The sequence below is a fragment of the Palaemon carinicauda genome, chromosome 22 (assembly GCF_036898095.1).
Source record: "Palaemon carinicauda isolate YSFRI2023 chromosome 22, ASM3689809v2, whole genome shotgun sequence".
Lineage (NCBI taxonomy): Eukaryota > Metazoa > Arthropoda > Malacostraca > Decapoda > Palaemonidae > Palaemon > Palaemon carinicauda.
Genome location: NC_090746.1, coordinates 14,351,550 through 14,374,563, shown reverse-complemented (window position 1 = coordinate 14,374,563; position 23,014 = coordinate 14,351,550). Strand labels below are relative to the sequence as shown.

At 37.4% G+C, this 23,014-nt stretch overlaps 2 protein-coding genes across 2 annotated transcripts; one reads left to right on the top strand and one right to left on the bottom strand.

The window, feature by feature from the left end:
* Positions 1–9,507: 9,507 nt before the first annotated feature.
* LOC137616765 (uncharacterized) lies at positions 9,508–10,939 on the bottom strand. The gene is made up of 2 exons (XM_068346764.1): positions 10,918–10,939; positions 9,508–10,019 (listed from the first exon to the last, which is right to left on the bottom strand). The coding sequence occupies exons 1-2, from the start codon at positions 10,937–10,939 to the stop codon at positions 9,508–9,510; spliced, it is 534 nt and encodes a 177-aa protein (XP_068202865.1).
* A 6,199-nt stretch (positions 10,940–17,138) lies between these two features.
* Positions 17,139–17,879, top strand: LOC137616764 (uncharacterized; the record flags this gene model as incomplete). The annotated part of the gene is made up of 1 exon (XM_068346763.1): positions 17,139–17,879. A coding segment is annotated over exon 1 (741 nt), but the record flags the coding sequence as incomplete, so codon positions are not given.
* Positions 17,880–23,014: the final 5,135 nt, after the last annotated feature.

The following is a 23,014-nucleotide window of genomic DNA, read 5'->3' as shown; positions in this document are numbered from 1 at the left end:
AACGATACCTCCTGCAACTCTAGTTTCAACAACGGTACCTCCTGCAACTCTAGTTTCAACAACGATACCTCCTGCAACTCTAGTTTCAACAACGGTACCTCCTGCAACTCCAGTTTCAACAACGTTACCTCCTGCAACTCCAGTTTCAACAACAATACCTCCTGCAACTAGTTTCAACAACAATACCTCCTGCAACTCCAGTTTCAACAACGATACCTCCTGCAACTCCAGTTTCAACAACGGTACCTCCTGCAACTCCGGTTTCAACAACGGTACCTCCTGCAACTCCAGTTTCAACAACGTACCTCCTGCAACTCTAGTTTCAACAACGATACCTCCTGCAACTCCAGTTTCAACAACGGTACCTCCTGCAACTCCAGTTTCAACAACGGTACCTCCTGCAACTCTAGTTTCAACAACGGTACCTCCTGCAACTTTAGTTTCAACAACGATACCTCCTGCAACTCCAGTTTCAACAACGATACCTCCTGCAACTCTAGTTTCAACAACGATACCTCCTGCAACTCCAGTTTCAACAACGATACCGCCTGCAACTCCAGTTTCAACAACGGTACCTCCTGCAACTCTAGTTTCAACAACGATACCTCCTGCAATCCAGTTTCAACAACGGTACCTCCTGCAACTTAGTTTCAACAACGGTACCTCCTGCAACTCCAGTTTCAACAACGGTACCTCCTGCAACTTAGTTTCAACAACGGTACCTCCTGCAACTCCAGTTTCAACAACGGTACCTCCTGCAACACTAGTTTCAACAACAATACCTCCTGCAACTCTAGTTTCAACAACGGTACCTCCTGCAACTCCAGTTTCAACAACGGTACCTCCTGCAACTCCAGTTTCAACAACGGTACCTCCTGCAACTCCAGTTTCAACAACGGTACCTCCTGCAACTCTAGTTTCAACAACGGTACCTCCTGCAACTCTAGTTTCAACAACGATACCTCCTGCAACTAGTTTCAACAACGATACCTCCTGCAACTCCAGTTTCAACAACGGTACCTCCTGCAACTCCAGTTTCAACAACGGTACCTCCTGCAACTCTAGTTTCAACAACGATACCTCCTGCAACTCCAGTTTCAACAACGGTACCTCCTGCAACTCCAGTTTCAACAACGGTACCTCCTGCAACTCCAGTTTCAACAACGTACCTCCTGCAACTCCAGTTTCAACAACGGTACCTCCTGCAACACTAGTTTCAACAACGATACCTCCTGCAACTCCAGTTTCAACAACGATACCTCCTGCAACTCCAGTTTCAACAACGATACCTCCTGCAACTCCAGTTTCAACAACGATACCTCCTGCAACTCCAGTTTCAACAACGGTACCTCCTGCAACTTAGTTTCAACGACGTACCTCCTGCAACTCCAGTTTCAACAACGGTACCTCCTGCAACTCCAGTTTCAACAACGGTACCTCCTGCAACTCCAGTTTCAACAACGGTACCTCCTGCAACTCCAGTTTCAACAACGGTACCTCCTGCAACTCCTAGTTTCAACAACGGTACCTCCTGCAACTCTAGTTTCAACAACGATACCTCCTGCAACTTAGTTTCAACAACGGTACCTCCTGCAACTCTAGTTTCAACAACGTACCTCCTGCAACTCTAGTTTCAACAACGATACCTCCTGCAACTCTAGTTTCAACAACGATACCTCCTGCAACTCCAGTTTCAACAACGGTACCTCCTGCAACTCAGTTTCAACAACGGTACCTCCTGCAACTCCAGTTTCAACAACGATACCTTCCTGCAACTCCAGTTTCAACAACGGTACCTCCTGCAACTCCAGTTTCAACAACGGTACCTCCTGCAACTCTAGTTTCAACAACGATACCTCCTGCAACTCCAGTTTCAACAACGGTACCTCCTGCAACTCCAGTTTCAACAACGATACCTCCTGCAACTCCAGTTTCAACAACGATACCTCCTGCAACTCCAGTTTCAACAACGATACCTCCTGCAACTCCAGTTTCAACAACGGTACCTCCTGCAACTCCAGTTTCAACAACGGTACCTCCTGCAACTCTAGTTTCAACAACGGTACCTCCTGCAACTCTAGTTTCAACAACGATACCTCCTGCAACTCTAGTTTCAACAACGGTACCTCCTGCAACTCTAGTTTCAACAACGTACCTCCTGCAACTCTAGTTTAACAACAATACCTCCTGCAACTTTAGTTTCAACAACGATACCTCCTGCAACTCCAGTTTCAACAACGATACCTCCTGCAACTCCAGTTTCAACAACGGTACCTCCTGCAACTCCAGTTTCAACAACGGTACCTCCTGCAACTCCAGTTTCAACAACGGTACCTCCTGCAACTCTAGTTTCAACAACGATACCTCCTGCAACTCCAGTTTCAACAACGGTACCTCCTGCAACTCTAGTTTCAACAACGGTACCTCCTGCAACTCTAGTTTCAACAACGGTACCTCCTGCAACTCCAGTTTCAACAACGGTACCTCCTGCAACTCTAGTTTCAACAACGTACCTCCTGCAACTCTAGTTTCAACAACGGTACCTCCTGCAACTCCAGTTTCAACAACGGTACCTCCTGCAACTCCAGTTTCAACAACGGTACCTCCTGCAACTCTAGTTTCAACAACGGTACCTCCTGCAACTCTAGTTTCAACAACGGTACCTCCTGCAACTAGTTTCAACAACGGTACCTCCTGCAACTCCAGTTTCAACAACGGTACCTCCTGCAACTAGTTTCAACAACGATACCTCCTGCAACTCCAGTTTCAACAACGGTACCTCCTGCAACTAGTTTCAACAACGATACCTCCTGCAACTCCAGTTTCAACAACGGTACCTCCTGCAACTCCAGTTTCAACAACGGTACCTCCTGCAACTCTAGTTTCAACAACGGTACCTCCTGCAACTAGTTTCAACAACGGTACCTCCTGCAACTCTAGTTTCAACAACGGTACCTCCTGCAACTCTAGTTTCAACAACGATACCTCCTGCAACTTAGTTTCAACAACGATACCTCCTGCAACTAGTTTCAACAACGGTACCTCCTGCAACTCCAGTTTCAACAACGGTACCTCCTGCAACTCCAGTTTCAACAACGATACCTCCTGCAACTCCAGTTTCAACAACGGTACCTCCTGCAACTCCAGTTTCAACAACGGTACCTCCTGCAACTCTAGTTTCAACAACGATACCTCCTGCAACTCTAGTTTCAACAACGATACCTCCTGCAACTCTAGTTTCAACAACGATACCTCCTGCAACTTTAGTTTCAACAACGGTACCTCCTGCAACTCTAGTTTCAACAACGATACCTCCTGCAACTCTAGTTTCAACAACGGTACCTCCTGCAACTCTAGTTTCAACAACGGATACCTCCTGCAACTCTAGTTTCAACAACGGTACCTCCTGCAACTCTAGTTTCAACAACGATACCTCCTGCAACTCCAGTTTCAACAACGGTACCTCCTGCAACTCTAGTTTCAACAACGGTACCTCCTGCAACTTAGTTTCAACAACGGTACCTCCTGCAACTCTAGTTTCAACAACGGTACCTCCTGCAACTCTAGTTTCAACAACGGTACCTCCTGCAACTCTAGTTTCAACAACGGTACCTCCTGCAACTAGTTTCAACAACGATACCTCCTGCAACTCCAGTTTCAACAACGGTACCTCCTGCAACTCCAGTTTCAACAACGGTACCTCCTGCAACTCCAGTTTCAACAACGGTACCTCCTGCAACTCCAGTTTCAACAACGGTACCTCCTGCAACTCTAGTTTCAACAACGGTACCTCCTGCAACTCCAGTTTCAACAACGGTACCTCCTGCAACTCTAGTTTCAACAACGGTACCTCCTGCAACTCCAGTTTCAACAACGGTACCTCCTGCAACTCTAGTTTCAACAACGGTACCTCCTGCAACTCCAGTTTCAACAACGGTACCTCCTGCAACTCTAGTTTCAACAACGGTACCTCCTGCAACTCTAGTTTCAACAACGGTACCTCCTGCAACTCCAGTTTCAACAACGGTACCTCCTGCAACTCCAGTTTCAACAACGGTACCTCCTGCAACTCAGTTTCAACAACGGTACCTCCTGCAACTCTAGTTTCAACAACGGTACCTCCTGCAACTCCAGTTTCAACAACGGTACCTCCTGCAACTCCAGTTTCAACAACGGTACCTCCTGCAACTCCAGTTTCAACAACGATACCTCCTGCAACTAGTTTCAACAACGGTACCTCCTGCAACTAGTTTCAACAACGGTACCTCCTGCAACTCCAGTTTCAACAACGATACCTCCTGCAACTCCAGTTTCAACAACGGTACCTCCTGCAACTCTAGTTTCAACAACGATACCTCCTGCAACTAGTTTCAACAACGGTACCTCCTGCAACTCCAGTTTCAACAACGTACCTCCTGCAACTCCAGTTTCAACAACGGTACCTCCTGCAACTCTAGTTTCAACAACGGTACCTCCTGCAACTCCAGTTTCAACAACGGTACCTCCTGCAACTCCAGTTTCAACAACGGTACCTCCTGCAACTCCAGTTTCAACAACGGTACCTCCTGCAACTCTAGTTTCAACAACGATACCTCCTGCAACTCTAGTTTCAACAACGGTACCTCCTGCAACTTAGTTTCAACAACGATACCTCCTGCAACTCTAGTTTCAACAACGTACCTCCTGCAACTCTAGTTTCAACAACGATACCTCCTGCAACTCCAGTTTCAACAACGATACCTCCTGCAACTCCAGTTTCAACAACGATACCTCCTGCAACTCTAGTTTCAACAACGGTACCTCCTGCAACTAGTTTCAACAACGATACCTCCTGCAACTCTAGTTTCAACGACGATACCTCCTGCAACTCTAGTTTCAACGACGATACCTCCTGCAACTCCAGTTTCAACAACGATACCTCCTGCAACTCTAGTTTCAACGACGATACCTCCTGCAACTCTAGTTTAACAACGGATACCTCCTGCAACTCTAGTTTCAACAACGATACCTCCTGCAACTCCAGTTTCAACAACGGTACCTCCTGCAACTCCAGTTTCAACAACGGTACCTCCTGCAACTCTAGTTTCAACAACGGTACCTCCTGCAACTCTAGTTTCAACAACGATACCTCCTGCAACTCCAGTTTCAACAACGGTACCTCCTGCAACTAGTTTCAACAACGGTACCTCCTGCAACTCTAGTTTCAACAACGGATACCTCCTGCAACTCCAGTTTCAACAACGGTACCTCCTGCAACACTAGTTTCAACAACAATACCTCCTGCAACTCTAGTTTCAACAACGGTACCTCCTGCAACTCCAGTTTCAACAACGGTACCTCCTGCAACTCTAGTTTCAACAACGATACCTCCTGCAACTCAGTTTCAACAACGGTACCTCCTGCAACTAGTTTCAACAACAATACCTCCTGCAACTCCAGTTTCAACAACATACCTCCTGCAACTCCAGTTTCAACAACGGTACCTCCTGCAACTCCAGTTTCAACAACGGTACCTCCTGCAACTCCAGTTTCAACAACGGTACCTCCTGCAACTCTAGTTTCAACAACGGTACCTCCTGCAACTCTAGTTTCAACAACGGTACCTCCTGCAACTCTAGTTTCAACAACGATACCTCCTGCATCTCCAGTTTCAACAACGGTACCTCCTGCAACTCCAGTTTCAACGACAATACCTCCTGCAACTCCAGTTTCAACAACGATACCTCCTGCAACTCCAGTTTCAACAACGGTACCTCCTGCATCTCCAGTTTCAACAACGGTACCTCCTGCAACTCCAGTTTCAACGACGGTACCTCCTGCAACTCCAGTTTCAACGACAATACCTCCTGCAACTCCAGTTTCAACGACAATACCTCCTGCAACTCCAGTTTCAACAACGGTACCTCCTGCAACTCTAGTTTCAACAACGATACCTCCTGCAACTCTAGTTTCAACAACGATACCTCCTGCAACTCTAGTTTCAACGACGATACCTCCTGCAACTCCAGTTTCAACAACAGTACCTCCTGCAACTCCAGTTTCAACAACGGTACCTCCTGCAACTCCAGTTTCAACAACGGTACCTCCTGCAACTCCAGTTTCAACAACGGTACCTCCTGCAACTCCAGTTTCAACGACAATACCTCCTGCAACTCCAGTTTCAACAACGGTACCTCCTGCAACTCCAGTTTCAACAACGATACCTCCTGCAACTCCAGTTTCAACGACGATACCTCCTGCATCTCCAGTTTCAACAACGGTACCTCCTGCAACTCCAGTTTCAACGACAATACCTCCTGCAACTCCAGTTTCAACAACGATACCTCCTGCAACTCCAGTTTCAACAACGGTACCTCCTGCAACTCCATCTTCAACGACTCCACCTCCCACAATTCCAAGTACCACAACTCCAAGCTATTGTTGATCCTAGGAAAGGGAAAATTATTTTGCTTAGAAGCACTGTTTACTTTTCTGAAATCAATGCACAACTTATTTGATCCATCTTCAATTTTTACCAGAACTACCAGAGAACACCATTCACTCTCGCTAGGAACTATCAAATCATTATCTAACATATACTTAATTTCCTTTTGTACTGAATTTGCCTTTTCTGGACTCAAATATACGAACTTTGTTTAATGGGTTTTGTGTCCTGTAACGTGATATCATGTTTTAAAAGATTAGTTAAACCTAATTTATAACTAACAGTTTCTGGATAATTCAGAAAAACATTATATAATTCACTTCATTTTTCTTCTTCTAAACTCGAGTTAAATAACTTGAAATTCTTAAGCACATCAGAGTTTTACTCAACACTAATTTCTCGCTGATTACATCAATTGTCACTGAATAAAATGATCTTGACACAAATGAAACTTCATTTATTTCCTTTAAGTCCAACAAAAAAACTAATTCTCATCTTGCAATAGAAATTACTTAAACCAATATTCTTTCTAATATCATTTAGAGCTGTCGAACTGAAAATCTCTAAGGACTTGAGAAAAAACATTTACAATTCCTAATACACCTTTTTCTTTAGACAAACAGAGTATCTCTACCGACAGGATGGTAAGTGCCCTGCCAAATATATCGGAATATATGAATATTTATTTGAGCAATGTACTTTTTATAAGGAGGCAAAGTGTGTGATATGTATATCAAACTTTGGACCAAATTAGTGAAGTAACAGTAATAGCTCTTTGGAAAATAGATAATTTTCTTTGACTAGAATAAATTATACCAAGAATTTTGATACTGTCAACAGTTTCCAACCAACTGATAGGCCAGATTTATCGGTTGTCCCATTTCCAAAACCCAATTATACTAGTTTTGTCCTTGTTTAGCTGTGCACCTGTCGCAAGTTCAAACCATTGTACTTCTTTATAGCATTCTCTAACTGAATCATCAGTTGACAAAAACACGGATGAGTCATCTGCATAACCTTGCAGGCATATATTTCTACTGTTTGGAAGGCTAGGCCCTATTATCTTGTTATTACTCCTTATTGCTCTATTCAAAGGTTCTTGAAATATACAATATAACAGCATTGACATAGGGCCGCTTTGTCTTAAAGACCTTTTAATACAAAAAGTTGAACTCATAAACCCATTTACCAAGATACTACTTACACAATCTTTGTACAATATTCTAACTAGAGCCGCAATTTCATCTGGTAAATCAAATTTCTTCATTTCTTTAAAAACAAAATCCATATTAACTCTTCCAAAAACCTTAGACCAGTCCAAGCTTAAAATTGCGAAATCTTCACTCTTTTGTTTTGCATGAAAAATTACATCTCGAATCGTATTATTACAATTCACAATAAACCTTTCCTTCACTGCACAATATTGTTCTGGGGTGATAATCTTCCCAATAACACATCTCAATCTGTTTGCTAAAACCTTAGCAAAGATTTTATAGTAACATTCAGTAGGAATATAGGTTCCCAGTTCTCCACTAACGACAAGTCTCCTATTTTAGCTAATAATCCTATTATACCCAAATTTAGACTAACTGACATATATTTCACAGTCACAATGGATTTGAACACTTCCATAACGACAGACTTTATTAAAGACCAAAACTTTTTGAAGAATTCTATAGAAAGTCCATCATACCCTAGTGATCTTCCTTTACACATACTCTTGATAACATCAAAAACCTCAATTTCCTATAATTCTCTACTCAACAAACTTGAATCATCTGGATTTAGGACAGAATGGCATACGTTAAGAAAATAATCTTGACTTTTTACCTGGCCAGTTACCTTTTAAACAATTTTTCAATGTGCTCCTTTATAGAAACAGAAATTCCCTCTGTGTTTTCTATAACGGAACCATCTGTTTGTTTTATGTTAGTAATGCGTGCATGATTTCTCTTTTTCTCAGCACCAAGTAGATGTGCAGATATTTTTCCCCAATTGTACGATCATTTAGTTTTGCTCTTATCTTTATAACGTCTAATATTTCATTCGGAATGTCAGAAATCCAATTCTTGAGAATCTTAATATATTCATAATTTACGCTAGTTTGATAGTTAATATCATAAAGTTGACGTAATAAGTTCAGCAATCCATACTTTTCTTAGGAGATATTTTTTACATAATTTGACAAAGACTTTTTTACATTGTGATTTTGCCCAGTCCCACCATAAAAAATGTTTTCAAATGTACCCTTTTTTTGTCTCTATAAACTGCCATACATGCAAAAAAAATTCTTCAATTTCATTAGAATCTAAAACTTTAACATTAAACTTCCAATACCCTGTGCCAATCTTTGTGTGTGTTCATGTTTAATTTCAAAACAACCATAATATGATCTGAAAAACTTATTGGAATGGTGTCTGCAAATCTTATGTCATCATACAACTTTACAGTATGAATCCTGTCTATTCTAGATCCATAGTTTTTGCGTATATAATGTATTCTAATATCCTGTTTGTGGATTTGTAATTATATTTTAAAGCAAAGGATTTTCACTAGAGTACTCATAGACTTAGGTAGTAAGGCTTTATTATCATTATGACAATCTCGTGTGCATGTTATACAGTTGAAATCACCTCCAAAAATAAGACAATCATTATTATGTTGCAGGTAATACAATATTTCATTCCTGAAAAAGTCTTCCCTTTCAGCAAATTTACTTACACCAGATGGAGCATACACATTTATAATAGGTATAATGCAGTTATTATAACATACTCTTACACCAACAATTCTACCATTAGCATCCATCTCCTTGGTTAGAAGTTTTACATTTGTTTTATTATTTATACATATCATTGTACCTCCTTTTAAATTGATTGATAGATTGAACACTATACACATAAAATTAGTGGGATAACTCAAACCTGAAATATCTTTAACGTTGTGTTCTTGAATCAACAAGATATCAATTTTATAGTACATGATAAGGGACACAACTCTCATTTGTTTAATTACCTCATTCAAGCCACTAATATATAAAGTGGCAACAGAAAGAGCCATTACAAAGACGAAAAATGAAACAATTACTTTGACAACCTATCTTTTCCAATCATTTTCTCTTCCTTCCTTTTTTCTTTAGTGGATTTTCTTCTAATTAACTTTAATGTACCTACATTATCTAAATCTTTATTCCACTGGTCTTTTGGCATCACATCTGAACCTTTATCATCATTTTTCAAATCGTCTTCAATATCACTGACTTTATTTACCGCTACATCCATGTCACATTCTTCAGTAACACCATCCACTGATTCATCATCCCTATGCACTAAAACTGCTACATTGATTTCATTAAGATTTCCCGGTTCCTCATTCTTATCATCCTCAACGAGAAAGAGACTTCCAATAGTATAAGGAATACGAGGTTCATCTTGTGAGGGAAGCCCCTCATCCTCAGTTATTTCCGTAACTTGAGAAGCTCCTTCGGGTGCACTTCTTATTGCAAAAATGTCACTATCACTGTCGGTATCTATTGAATTATCACTATTACTTGGAACATGACCCTCAAGGTCACGTGATCGACCTTCTATTTCGACTGAGTGTTGAAGAACAGCAACATCGTCAACATTAAAAAAATCTCAGAAAATGAAATACAAAAGCCGTGTTCCTACTTGCTCTTTTATCTCGGTAATTTCCTGCTTTAATTTAAACTTAATTTCAATGTATTGGTGGCATAGAGTCCCTTAAGATCAAAACTAAGTCTCATTATAATCATTATTATTATTATTATTATTATTATTATTATTATTATTATTATTATTATTATTATTATTATTACTTGCTAAGCTACAACACTAGTTAGAAAAGCAGGATATGCTATAAGCCCAGGGGCTCCAACAGGGAAAGTAACCCAGTGAGGAAATGAAAAAAGGAGAAATGAAATATTTTAAAAACAGTAACAACATTAAATATAAATTATAAATTATAAAAAAAAAAACTAACAAAACAAGAAGAGAAATAGGATAGAAAAGTGTGTCCGAGTGTACCCTCAAGCAACTTCTACCAACCACTTCTGTGTTAGTTCATGTGCTGAGATGACATGAGGCTGTCTTGATTTGAATTAACAAATGATTTATATCTTTTGATACACTTCCGAGTACAAAAGATAAGAACTTTCACAAAGTAATTTCTCCTTTGGTGTTTGAAACTCTCTCTCTCTCTCTCTCTCTCTCTCTCTCTCTCTCTCTCTCTCTCTCTCTCTCTCTCTCTCTCTCTCTCTCTCTCGTTTTGTTTGCATTCGGTAAAAGTATTTAGAAAATATTATATATCCCAGTTTACATAAACATTCTGTTGATAATTGTAAATATTCTTAATAATAATTGAAGAATTTTACAACAATTTCTACATGAGAGTACATCACTTGTAATTCCAATCAAGAGACTACAGTAGTCCTCCTCACTTTAAAAATACGCTTTAGACCAGTGGTTCTTAACCTTCTTCCAGTGGTGACCCCATTTTAACTTGACCATTCTTTTTGCGACCCCACTCAAATATCAAGGCTACCTGTATATTCTCTTTTTAGATAAAAGAATATAATTGATTTAAGTACACTGTTCATCATTGAATAGTAAAAACCCAGAAATGCACTTATATATAATATATGATTTCTTTATATAAGACACAATGCATAATAGAATATTATTGATATAAATAACACAAACATTATCTTGATAATAAACAATGATGTTCATGTCATCCATGTGATGGTTAGAATTGCTTTTCCATCGCCAGTATCTCAATCTGCAGTGATGTCTTCGATAAAGCACAACGTAGTTCATCTTCAGCATGGAGATTAATTTTCAGCTTCGACTTTATTAAAAGTACAAATGAAAAGGTCACTTCACACATATGTCGAAGAAGAGGGCATAACATTTTAAGCATACCTTCAGCCAAATTTGGATATCGACGTAACTGCTTTATCCAAATTGAATTAGGGAATTAAAGTCAGCTTTGGCAATGTCAGATGTATTTGAGGTAACGTGTGGGATAACAGAGGCTTTTCTGTAAAATTTTGGCTAAATTCCTCGTTTAAAGTCTCTAAGAAGAAGAATGAGTAAACTTTAAAAACTTTTTGAATGGAATATCAGTGTCATTTTATTCAACAGATGCATTTAATGTGGGAAACATGCACAAATTTCTCTCTTCATTTACTCCAAAAGATCCAGCTTCATTTGGAAGGCATTTAGTTTTTCTTTCTGAAGTGGAAGATAAAGGGAATTCAAAATTGTGAAAAATCTATTATGTAGGCAGTTTTTGCCCAATTACTCATATCACCAAAGAAACTGGAAAATTCTGTTCTTCCTTGCCGAGATAAGAATTCTCTCACCTCACTATTCAACTAAAAGGGGATTACCTTTTGGTAGCTGCCTTACTCCAGTTTATAACATAACTACATACTTAGAATCTATTTTTTTATGTCACACTTTAGCAAACAAGCGATTGTTCAATGCATTTGACTTTATAAAGTTAACTGCTTTAACAACTGATTGCATAACTTTTCAAATCTTTGGCAATGTTTCTGCCCAAAATACTTAACGATGTATCATGCAATGAATTCCAACAACTTCTGGAGAAATATTCTTTACCTTCTGTTGAAACCCTGATCTACGACCTAGCATAGAAGGTGCACCATTAGTACACCACGGTCCAGATATACCAGGTCAGCCAGACAGCGTACCAATTTTAAGCCTCTTCTGCGCACCTACGTCATCTGAAGGGGCTTGATGTTGGCGAGACCAATTAAGAACGTAGATCTATCACACAGTCAATGAGGTTTTTTATACTTTATCAAATTATTAAGATATCGCATTCGAAAATATACTGATATCTTAACAAAAAAATCAATAACATCGTCAGGAACTTCAATACCAGACTGTTTTAATTCTAAATAAAGCTTTTTAAAACAATTTTTTCCTTCCATGAGAGCTTCCCCGTGTACACCATTAAAAATCTCCCGCATTATTAACAACTGTGAAAAAACTGACTAGAAGGTGCATGTAATTCCCCCCGATTAACACATGCTATCCAAGTATCATTCCTTAGCACTTCTTCAGTCTTATTTCCTAACTCAGGATATTTTACACAAAATTTCTTTACACTATATCCAGATGTTTGATTCCAGTTTTGACACTCCAACAGTCCCTTTTCCCATAAATATTTTAATGAGTTGGCACATGACCTAGAGAGTAATTGAACTGCTAATTTAATGTGCTGTCTTTGTTGACCTGTTACAGTTGAATGCATTTCATTAATCTTATATGCAAGCCTATATTCTTCTTTGGTTTTATTAAGCATTTCTCGTATGTCGTCATCTGAAATACACTCTCCAGTCTTGAGGAAAAAACCGGAGTCAATAAAATTATTTCTAACTAATTTAATTAAATGTGGAACATCTGAGAAAACAAAAACTTCTCTTTCTGGTTTAAAATAAAGCGAGCAAACAGTAGCATTCACAACGTTAATTCTGTCTGCACGGCAACATGCATGTATCCACTGGTCTATGTATGGTTTTTCTTTTGGAAAGCGATGGTATTTTATGTTTGAGCTTTTAGTTTTATCATGTCTATTATAACAGCCAAATACTGTGCAGTTACTTGGCATTATTAGTGACAGAATTAATGAATGAATAAAATGATAATGGACACAGCGTCTCCTATTGTTTACGTTACCTCTATAGGTAGCTAACTAAGGCAACGATCCTTTGTTTTATTTACCCACGTGTGTGAGACGGGGAAGCTTGACATCATAGTATGGGTGATTCACAGCTTAAGCTGCGCGTTGGCTGACCTGGTATATATAGACCTTGCAGTACACATACCACCGACATTTTCCCACATCAATCCTCTTTTTATAAGAAATTATCCCATTTCTTTTTTCAAATATACCACAGCTTCAGTTGTTTCTAATGGTTTGCAAGAAAGAAATACATCCTTAAAATCACCATAAACTATTAATCGAGGAAGATTACCTATATATGTTGATTCATCAACTTTTAATGTGTTGAAATAAAGTGATTTACAGAATGATTAGAAAGCGTTATAATTTCCGAGAATTTAACTCCCTTATCTTCAATTATGTCATGAAAGATGTCTTTTCCAAATGGTGAAACGAATTCCTCACAAATGACATGCGGATCTTTTTTTTTTTTTTTTTTTTTGTCCAGAAGAGAATTTTTTTTAGATCCACATGCTAATTCTGGAAAAAAAAAAAGGGGGGGCTCTCTTTACTGAACTTTGCACTTTTCGACTCAAAATGATGTCTTAACTACTCTTGAGTCATTGATTCTTCTGAGAGCACTTCATTGCACAGCAAATTTGAGTTTTTCTTTTCCTGCTGAGATGAAGCAAGTACAACCGATGTTGGTGTAGTCCTCCATATATTTCTGTTTTCCTTTGTTGTTTGCCATTGCCATAATTGCAACAACTTATTGTAAAATCAAATGAGAGAAAGAGAGAGAGAGAGAGAGAGAGAGAGAGAGAGAGAGAGAGAGAGAGAGAGAGAGAGAGAGAGAGAGAGAGAGAGAGAGAGAGAGAGATATTAAAATCAGTCAATTAAAACTTGATAATGATAACTATGATGATAGCAGGGAAAATGCTATGAAAACATATCATTATAAACACAAATGTGTCTACATTTGTCTTATATATATGTATGTAGTGCACACACACACATGCATATACACAGATACATGCACATACACACTTCTCTCGTCCTCTCTTTCATTTACATTTTCTTTTAAAGGAATTTCAGACTAAACTATGTATCTGCATTTTGAGTAATCACCAACAACTCATTTGTCATTTCTGTCTTATATGCACATGTCTTACTGCAGCTTAGGTTTATAAACAACAATATTTTCGGCATATATGACTATTTTGACTTTCCTAAATTGTAGTTAGAATAAAGTTTTTAACAAATATCATAATTAATAGATAATTCAAACATCAAAAACTTTCTGTTACTCGAATACAAACAAAGACCTAAGATATAAACTTAGATAATGAAATTTATAACAATCTTAAACATAACAATGCTCCATACCTATAAATTTCAAAATACAAATTCAATGTTTGTTCAAGCCGAATGGTAGCACAGTGACACAGACATACCAGATGCAATCTCTTTAATTAACAAAAATGATAAAAAAACAGACATATAAATATATATGTGTATATATATGTATATATACATATATATAAACACACACATATATATATATATATATATATATATATATATATATATTTATATATATATATATACACTGTTTATATATGTATATATACATATATATAAACATATATACATATATATATATATATATATATAATGTTTATATATGTATATATATGTGTATGTATATATATATATATATATATATATATATATATATATATATATATATATATAATGTATACAAAACACAGGATGGGACCAGATATAAAATACAGATTTGTTGAATCTATGGATAAACCCTATAACAGTGGTTCCCAACCTTTTTCCTGTCATTTCCCCCCTGCACCCAGTGCAACCCTCCAGATTTCCCCCTTCATGTGTATGAGGGGAAGCGTAGTTGAAACACACTGTGACGACTTACTAATCTATTTTTCCATTATACAAATAAACTGATGAACAAATAGTTACAGAGTAAAATGGATAGAGAGCGGTTAGTAACAACTAACCGCATAGCCATAGAGCTATGTGGTTAGTTGTTATTAACCGCTCTCTATCCACTTTACTCTGTAACTATTTGTTTATCAGTATATGAAGAGCGGCTAGTAGCAAAATAAAAAGGACTTTTGTTTATTTTTCTACTTCAAAATTGAATTAGTGAGAAGGTTCAGTCTGCTTCTTGTGCACCAGTGTATCAATATCAGGGCTAGCTTTGTCACCTGATATTTTTTTTAGTTAGTAGGTAGTGTAATTATTTCCCCCCTGGTAGCTTCAAATTTCCCTCCAGGAGGAAATTTCCCCCAGGTTAGGAACCACTGCTCTAGAGCCTTTAAATATGCGGCCCAACACTTTTCAATAAGCTCCCTCTAGACATTCGAAAGATTGAAGATATTAAGGCTTTCAAGAGGAAACTGGAATTTTTCTTGTTCTACATATGCTTTGATAGTGTACAGGACCAGAAAAGCAGCCCTTAAAGTAAAGTGTAGATTTGAAAACATAAAACCTAGAAACAATCAACCAAATCTAGGCTGGCAGTACTTGATAATAGGAAATAGGATAGGCCTAAACATAGAGAGAGAGAGAGAGAGAGAGAGAGAGAGAGAGAGAGAGAGAGAGAGAGAGAGAGAGAGAGAGAGAGAGAGAGCCTATTTGATGGGCGCGGCTGGCCAATGACTTTATAAACTAATGTAAGTGAGGCAATGCTTGTTTCTTAAAGCAAAATAATTGTATGTAATTGTCTCAAGGATTGAATGTATTTGTATTAAAAGAATGATAACTTGGTATTCATATAATATGTATATACCGAGTTATAGAAAAAATATTTATTTTATGTATTAGTAAAATACAGAATATTTTTGTGAATTTTGAGTTGTTCACTGAAATATATTTTTCGTGAACTAACGAATAATTTTCCAACACACATCACCTAAAACTCTCGGTTCCTAATTACAATTTTGTATTGCAAATAATTTGCCCAATTTACACATTTTTCATTATACTTTACACCATCACATTCACAAATTTAAAAATGTGAAAATAACTCTAATAAGATTTCTTACCAGATTAAATCAAAGTTTAGGAAGAAGAAGAAGCTCTGATTGTTTACAATCGTTATTTGGAACGCTCTGCTCATTTTGTGATTTTGAGACGGTTTTCCGAGGGTTTTCTTAGGAATTTGGACTACAACTTGTAAGTAAGATGCCAGTGAACTAATTAGTGTTCAAGTGAACTAGTTTGTGTCATAGTTTATATTATTAGACGTAGTTTGCCTCGATACACCTCCAAGGAATCACCAAGCCGGAGGTTTCATGTCGTCTGAGGCGATATGACGTCATCATAGAAAACGGAGCGTTTTCTACCAGCTACGATGGCAAACAACTTTCCAATGGCTGCGAGACTTAAACCAAAGACTACAGTTGGTTTAAAATTTTCGTTTTCCCTAATTATGAGTCGGCATGTGATGTCATATTTAATAAGTTAAAAATAAGTGAAAAAGACATACGAGGGTTTCAGAACATACCAAATAATAGAGTGGCTGTGAAATTTATTGAGGAGAATGTTTTTGATGTCTTTATGCGAGAGTACGAAGACAAAGTGATTCATTTCGGTAATGGCGAAAAGGCCCTAGTAGTAAATTTGAGTAGTGTATATACTTATGTATCAATACGTTATGCACATTTTGATATAGAAGACTCCCTTTTAATTAGTGTCCTCGAACAGTATGGGAAAGTTCTTCATCTCAGACATAATACCTTTTCTCATGGGAGAGCGAGTGGTCTAGAAAATGGAACACGCACTGTGAAAATGGAAATAAAGAAAAATATCCCATCCTCCATCAATATTTGTGGTTATAATGTTGTGTTTTTATATAATGGTCAGAAAAGGACGTGTTACAAGTGCGGAAGAGACTCATATGGCAGTTAACTGTAATATGGATAGTGAGCCTAAGTTAAATATTTTTAATTTGAATGATTTCCCAGCAATGCCCGGCAAGGATTCCGATAAGGGTCGGATATCAGAAGAAGATGGTACTCCTGATGTTCAACTGGCAACCGGTAATGAAGGAAATGTGGAGCAACCATGTGATGGAAAGAGTATTAAAAATGATAAAGAGGAATCCAGCAACCTTGGAGAGGACCAGATAGACGACTTATGCGAAGCAGTAGGAGAACAACTAGTGACCATTCCCTCGTCCAAGAATGTTGATGATGTTGGTGTTCATCAACACTCAGTCGAAATAGAAGGTCGATCACGTGACCTGGAGGGTCATGTTCCAGGTAATGGTGATAATTTAACAGATACAGACAGTGATAGTGACATCTTTGCAATAAAAAGTGCACCTGAAGGAGCTTCTCAAGTTACCCAAATAACTGAGGATAAGGGGCATCCATCACAAGATGAACCTCACATTCCTTACACAGTTAAAAGTCTCTTTCTCGTTGAGGACGATGTAAATGAAGAACCGGGAAATCTTAAGGAAATCAATATAGCGGTTTCAGTGCATAGGGATGATGAATCAGTGGATGGTGCTACTGAAGAACATGACATGGATATAGAGGTAAATAAGGTCAGTGATATTGAAGACGATTGGAAAAACGATGATAAAGGTTCAGACGTGATGCCAAAAGGCCAGTGGAACATAGATTTAGATACTGTAGGTAAATTAAAGTTAATTAGAAGAAAATCCAATAAAGAAAAAAGGAAGGAAGAAAAAATGAATGGAAAAGATAGGTTGTCAAAGAAAAAGAAAAAGTAATTGTTTCAGTGTTCGTTGTTGTAATGGCTCTTTCTGTTGCCACTTTATATATTAGTGGCTTAAATGAGGTAATTAAACAAATGAAAGTTGTGTCCCTTATCATGTACTATAAAATTGATATCTTGTTGATTCAAGAACATAGGCTAACGTAAAAGATATTTCAGGGTTGAGTTATCTCACTAATTTTATGTGTATAGTGTTCAATCCATCAATCAATTTAAAAGGAGGTACAATGATATGTATAAATAATAAAACAAATGTTAAACTTTTAACCAAGGAGATGGATACTAACGGTAGAATTGTTGGTGTAAGGGTATGTTACAATAACTGCATTATACCTATTATAAATGTGTATGCTCCATCTGGTGCCAGTAAATTTGCTGAAAGGGAAGACTTTTTCAGGAATGAAATATTGTATTACCTGCGACATAATAATGATTGTCTTATTTTTGGAGGCGATTTCAACTGTATAACATGCACAAGAGATTGCAGTAATAATAACAAAGCCTTACTGTCTAAGTCTATGAGTACTCTCGTGAAAAACCTTGCTCTGAGAGATAATTACAAATTCACAAACAGGATATTAGAATACACTTAAATACGGGAAAACTATGGATCCAGAATAGACAGGATTTATACGGTAAAATTATTTGATAATATAACATCTGCAGACACCATTCCAATAAGTTTTTCAGATCATAGTATGGTTGTTTCGAAATTAAACATAAACACACAAAAAATTGGCACAGGGTATTGGAAGTTGAATGTTAAAGTTTTAGATTCTGATGAAATTGAAGAAAATTTTTTACATGTATGGCAGTTTATAAAGCAGAAAAAGGGTACATGTGATAACATACTCTTATGGTGGGACTGAGCAAAATCCCAATGTAAAAAATTCTTTGTCAAATTATGTAAAAAATTTTCTCAAGAAAAGTATGGATTGCTGAACTTATTACAAACAAGATTGCGTCAACTTTATGATATTAACTATAAAACTAGTGTAAATTATGAAAATATTAAGATTCTCAAGAATAGGATTTGTGACATCCAGAATGAAATATTAGAAGGTATAAAGATAAGAGCCAAACTAAATGATCGTACAACTGGGGAAAAATATCTGCACATCTACTTGGTGCTGAGAAAAAGAGAAATCATGCACGCATTACTAACATAAAACAAACAGATGGTTCCGTTATAGAAAACAGAGGGAATTTCTGTTTCTATAAAGGAGCACTTTGAAAAATTGTTTAAAAGGTAACTGGCCAGGTAAAAAGTCAAAATTATTTTCTTAACGTATGCCATTCTGTCCTAAACGAAGAAGATGTAAGTTTGTTAAGTAGAGAATTAGAGGAAACTGAGGTTTTTGATGCTATCAAGAGTATGTGTAAAGGAAGATCACTAGGGTATGATGGACTTCCTATAGAATTCTACAAAAAGTTTTGGTCTTCAATAAAGTCTGACGTTATGGAAGTGTTCAAATCCATTGTGACTGAGAAATATATGTCATATACTCAAAATTTGGGTGTAATAAAATTATTAGCTAAAATAGGAGATTTATCGTTGGTGGAGAACTGGAGACCGATATCCCTTCTGAATGTTGACTATAAAATCTTTGCTAAGGTTTTAGCAAACAGATTGAGATGTGTTATTGGGAAGATTATCTCCCCAGAACGATATTGTGCAGTGAAGGAAAGGTCGATTGTTAATTGTAATAATACGATTCGAGATGTAATTTTTCATACAAAACAAAAGAGTGAAGACTTAGCAATTCTAAGCTTAGACTGGTCTAAGGCTTTTGATAGAGTTAGTATGGATTTTGTTTTTAAAGTGATGAACAAAATTTGGTTTACCAGATGAAATTGTGGCTCTAGTTAGAATATTGTACAAAGATTGTGTAAGTAGTATCTTGGTAAATGGGTTTATGAGTTCAACTTTTTGTATTAAAAGGTCTTTAAGACAAAGCGGCCTATGTCAATGCTGTTATATTGTATATTTCAAGAACCTTTGAATAGAGCAATAAGGAGCAATAACAAGATAATAGGGCCTAGCCTTCCAAACAGTAGAAATATATGCCTGCAAGGTTATGCAGATGACTCATCCGTGATCTTGTCAACTGATGATTCAGTTAGAGAATGTTATAAAGTACAATGGTTTGAACTTGCGACAGGTGCACAGCTAAACAAGGACAAAACTTGTATAATTGGGTTTGGAAAATGGGAAAACCGAAAAATTTGGCCTATCAGTTGGTTGAAAACTGTTGAAAGTATCAAAATTCTTGGTATAATTTATTATAGTGATTTTGAGGTTACTTGTGAAGAAAATTGGTCTCGCCTTACTCAAAATATTAAAATATCCATAGATATGCTAAGTCAAAGACAATTATCTATTTTCCAAAGAGCTATTATTGTTAATTCACTAGTTTTGTCCAAAGTTTGGTATATATCACACACTTTGCTTCCTTTGAAAAAGTACATTGCTCAAATAAATATGCATGTATTCCGATATATATGGCAGGGAACTTACCATCCTGTAGGTAGAGATACTCTTTGTTTGTCGAAAGAGAAAGGTGGATTGGGTATTATAAATGTTTATTTTAAGTCCTTGGCGATTTTCAGTTCGACAGCTCTAAATGATATTAGAAAGGATATTGGTTTAAGTAATTTCTATTGCAAGATGAGAATTAGTTTTTTGTTGGACTTGAAGGAAATAAATGAGGTTTCATTTGTGTCAACATCATTTTATTCAGTTGCAATTAATGTAATCAGAAAAGTTTATTTTATAAGGCCAGAGAGTGTTCCAAAAATTGAAGGGAGTTATCCACTTTTGGACTGGAAAATGGTATGGGACAGCATAAACAAACCTTTCATTGGCATCATGGAGAGAGAGTTTGCTTTTAAATATGCTCATGGAACTTTGGCGACAAATAATCGTCTGAAAATGTTGAATATCAGAGACAGTGATAAATGTGATCATTGCGATGATGTTGAATACAGTTTGCATATATTTTACTTTTGCAGGCAGATCCAGACAATATTGATGTATGTCAAAAGTGTATTATTTCATACTTGTGACATAAACAGGGACAATTTTTTAAACACATTAATGTTCAATTACAAATATAGGACGAAAAAGGATTATGATAGCGCCACTGATTGATAGTTGGTTATTTATATGCTGTTTGGGTCAGTAAGAAGAAACGATATACGAAAGAGGAAACAGATGCCTTTCTTAAGAGTGAATTTCAATATGATCGGTGGCTTTTGAAAAATATCTATATAGAAAGAATGAATAAAATGTTCACCAAAAAGTATATAAATTATTGTTTTTGAGTGACTAAAAATTAAAATCAAGATGTGTGATGTTGTAATTTGTTAAATTAGATAGATTTGTTTATAGAAAAATGCAATTAAATGTGATTATACTGTAAATATTGTGATTGTAAAGAATATGTAATTTAACTTTTTAATAAAAAGATAAAAAAAAGATTAAATCAAAGTTTGTGATAAAATACAGTTCTGTATTTTATTAAATAAAACATTGAACAAACTTTACGCTGATACAACCCTCTATTTCAATCACGGGAACAAAATATCCAAAGAAAGTAGATATCAACATTTGATTTGGATTGTAAAATCTAGACCTGCGGCTGCAGGTATTAGTGTTATCTCAATTCATTCTTATAGTAACAAATAGTCATTTCAAGTGAGATTTACTTGTTCGTATTTTGCGATGGAGGAAGTTATAGAAACTTGAAACGGTTGCAGTATTGCGTACCTAAAAGCATTTGCTAAATTCCATGGTGATTTTTATGATTCTTCAACCAATGTTGATAATTTCCTGAAAGCACACAACGTAATTCCTCAACTCTTACAGTGCCCCAAGTGTCATTTCCTCCTACCTTACAGGAGAGTCATTCATGTGTTTTATTGTATAATTGTAATACCAAAACCAACATACCTAAAACCAAGAAGAAACGTCGTTGTGGTTATACCGTTACTTCTTATAAAGGTACACTTTTGGGAAAAAGCCGTCTACCCCCATGGAAGATAATATTATTTGCAAACCAGTTTTTACATAAACATTGGCCCCACAATCACCCTCATACTAGTCATAGGAGTTAAGCCGTCAGTCTCACCCTCCCGTGAACAGCAAGTTTCGACTTCTTTTTCATAAAGGTAAGTCATTCCTCAATAGTCATTATATGTGTTTTGTGACTGGGGAACTCATAGGTTAGGTTAGGTGGGTTTGTTAGGTTCTGTGCCCTTTTTGTACTTTTTATATATTGAGTAAAACTTATAGGGAAAAATTATTTAAAATACGTATGGAAATATCTAACATTGCTATCGTTAGTAATGTCATCGTGCCGTTGGTAACTCTGTGTACCATACTTCAACGTTGGTAACACTGTGTATCATTGGTAACGTTGCTAATGTTATCGTTCGCAGTACATTCGTAAGGGAAGTGTCACTGTTGAACAAGTGCTTATATTTAAGCACTTAATTCTCTGGGAATATCCTTGTAGTTAATATACCCAAGGAAGCTACCAAAAGGAACCTTCCATCAGGACGTCATGGCTTGAGCCCAAAAAAGGAATATGTATATTTTTCAAACGTAGTTAAACAAGCATAGGCTAATATTGGTTTATATGGAGTTTATAGATAAACTCTATAGGCCCTTCTCCTATCATGGGCACACTCCCTCAGGTGGGATGCCAGAGGGGTATGCGATCTTACCCCTCCAATCCCTCCTTAACTGTCTCTCTATCTATCCTGGTGCCGGTCCTTTGCCGCCTCTACTGCCGGCGATACCGCCCTTCCTTTGGTGACACACTCATAAGATACCCTCCCTCCCCTAAGTCGCCAGCCTTTCGTGTGCCGGAGGGCTGCCGCCTTCCATCGGCATACAGCCGACGGCCCACCCCTCTATTACCTAGTTTCGATTGTCCGGCCTTCGGGCCGGCCTCCGGCGTGCCGGCATGGATTGCCGGCGGTCTGGGTATCCTAGCATATTCCATCTCACCTTATGAACTGATCACCAAGCCGTCAGCCTTCGGCTGCCGGAGCCACCGTCTCCCGCACGCCGCCGATGTGCCAGCGGCCGCC

What these genes read in the sequence shown, in the direction of transcription:
- LOC137616765 (XM_068346764.1), bottom strand. Translation starts at nt 10,939, where the DNA reads ATGGGGTCACCACTGGAAGAAG. An exon ending in GGGGTCACCACTGGAAGAAG is followed by an intron (nt 10,020 to 10,917) that starts GTTAAGAACCAC and finishes TTCAACACTCAG; the next exon opens with TCGAAATAGAAGGTCGATCA.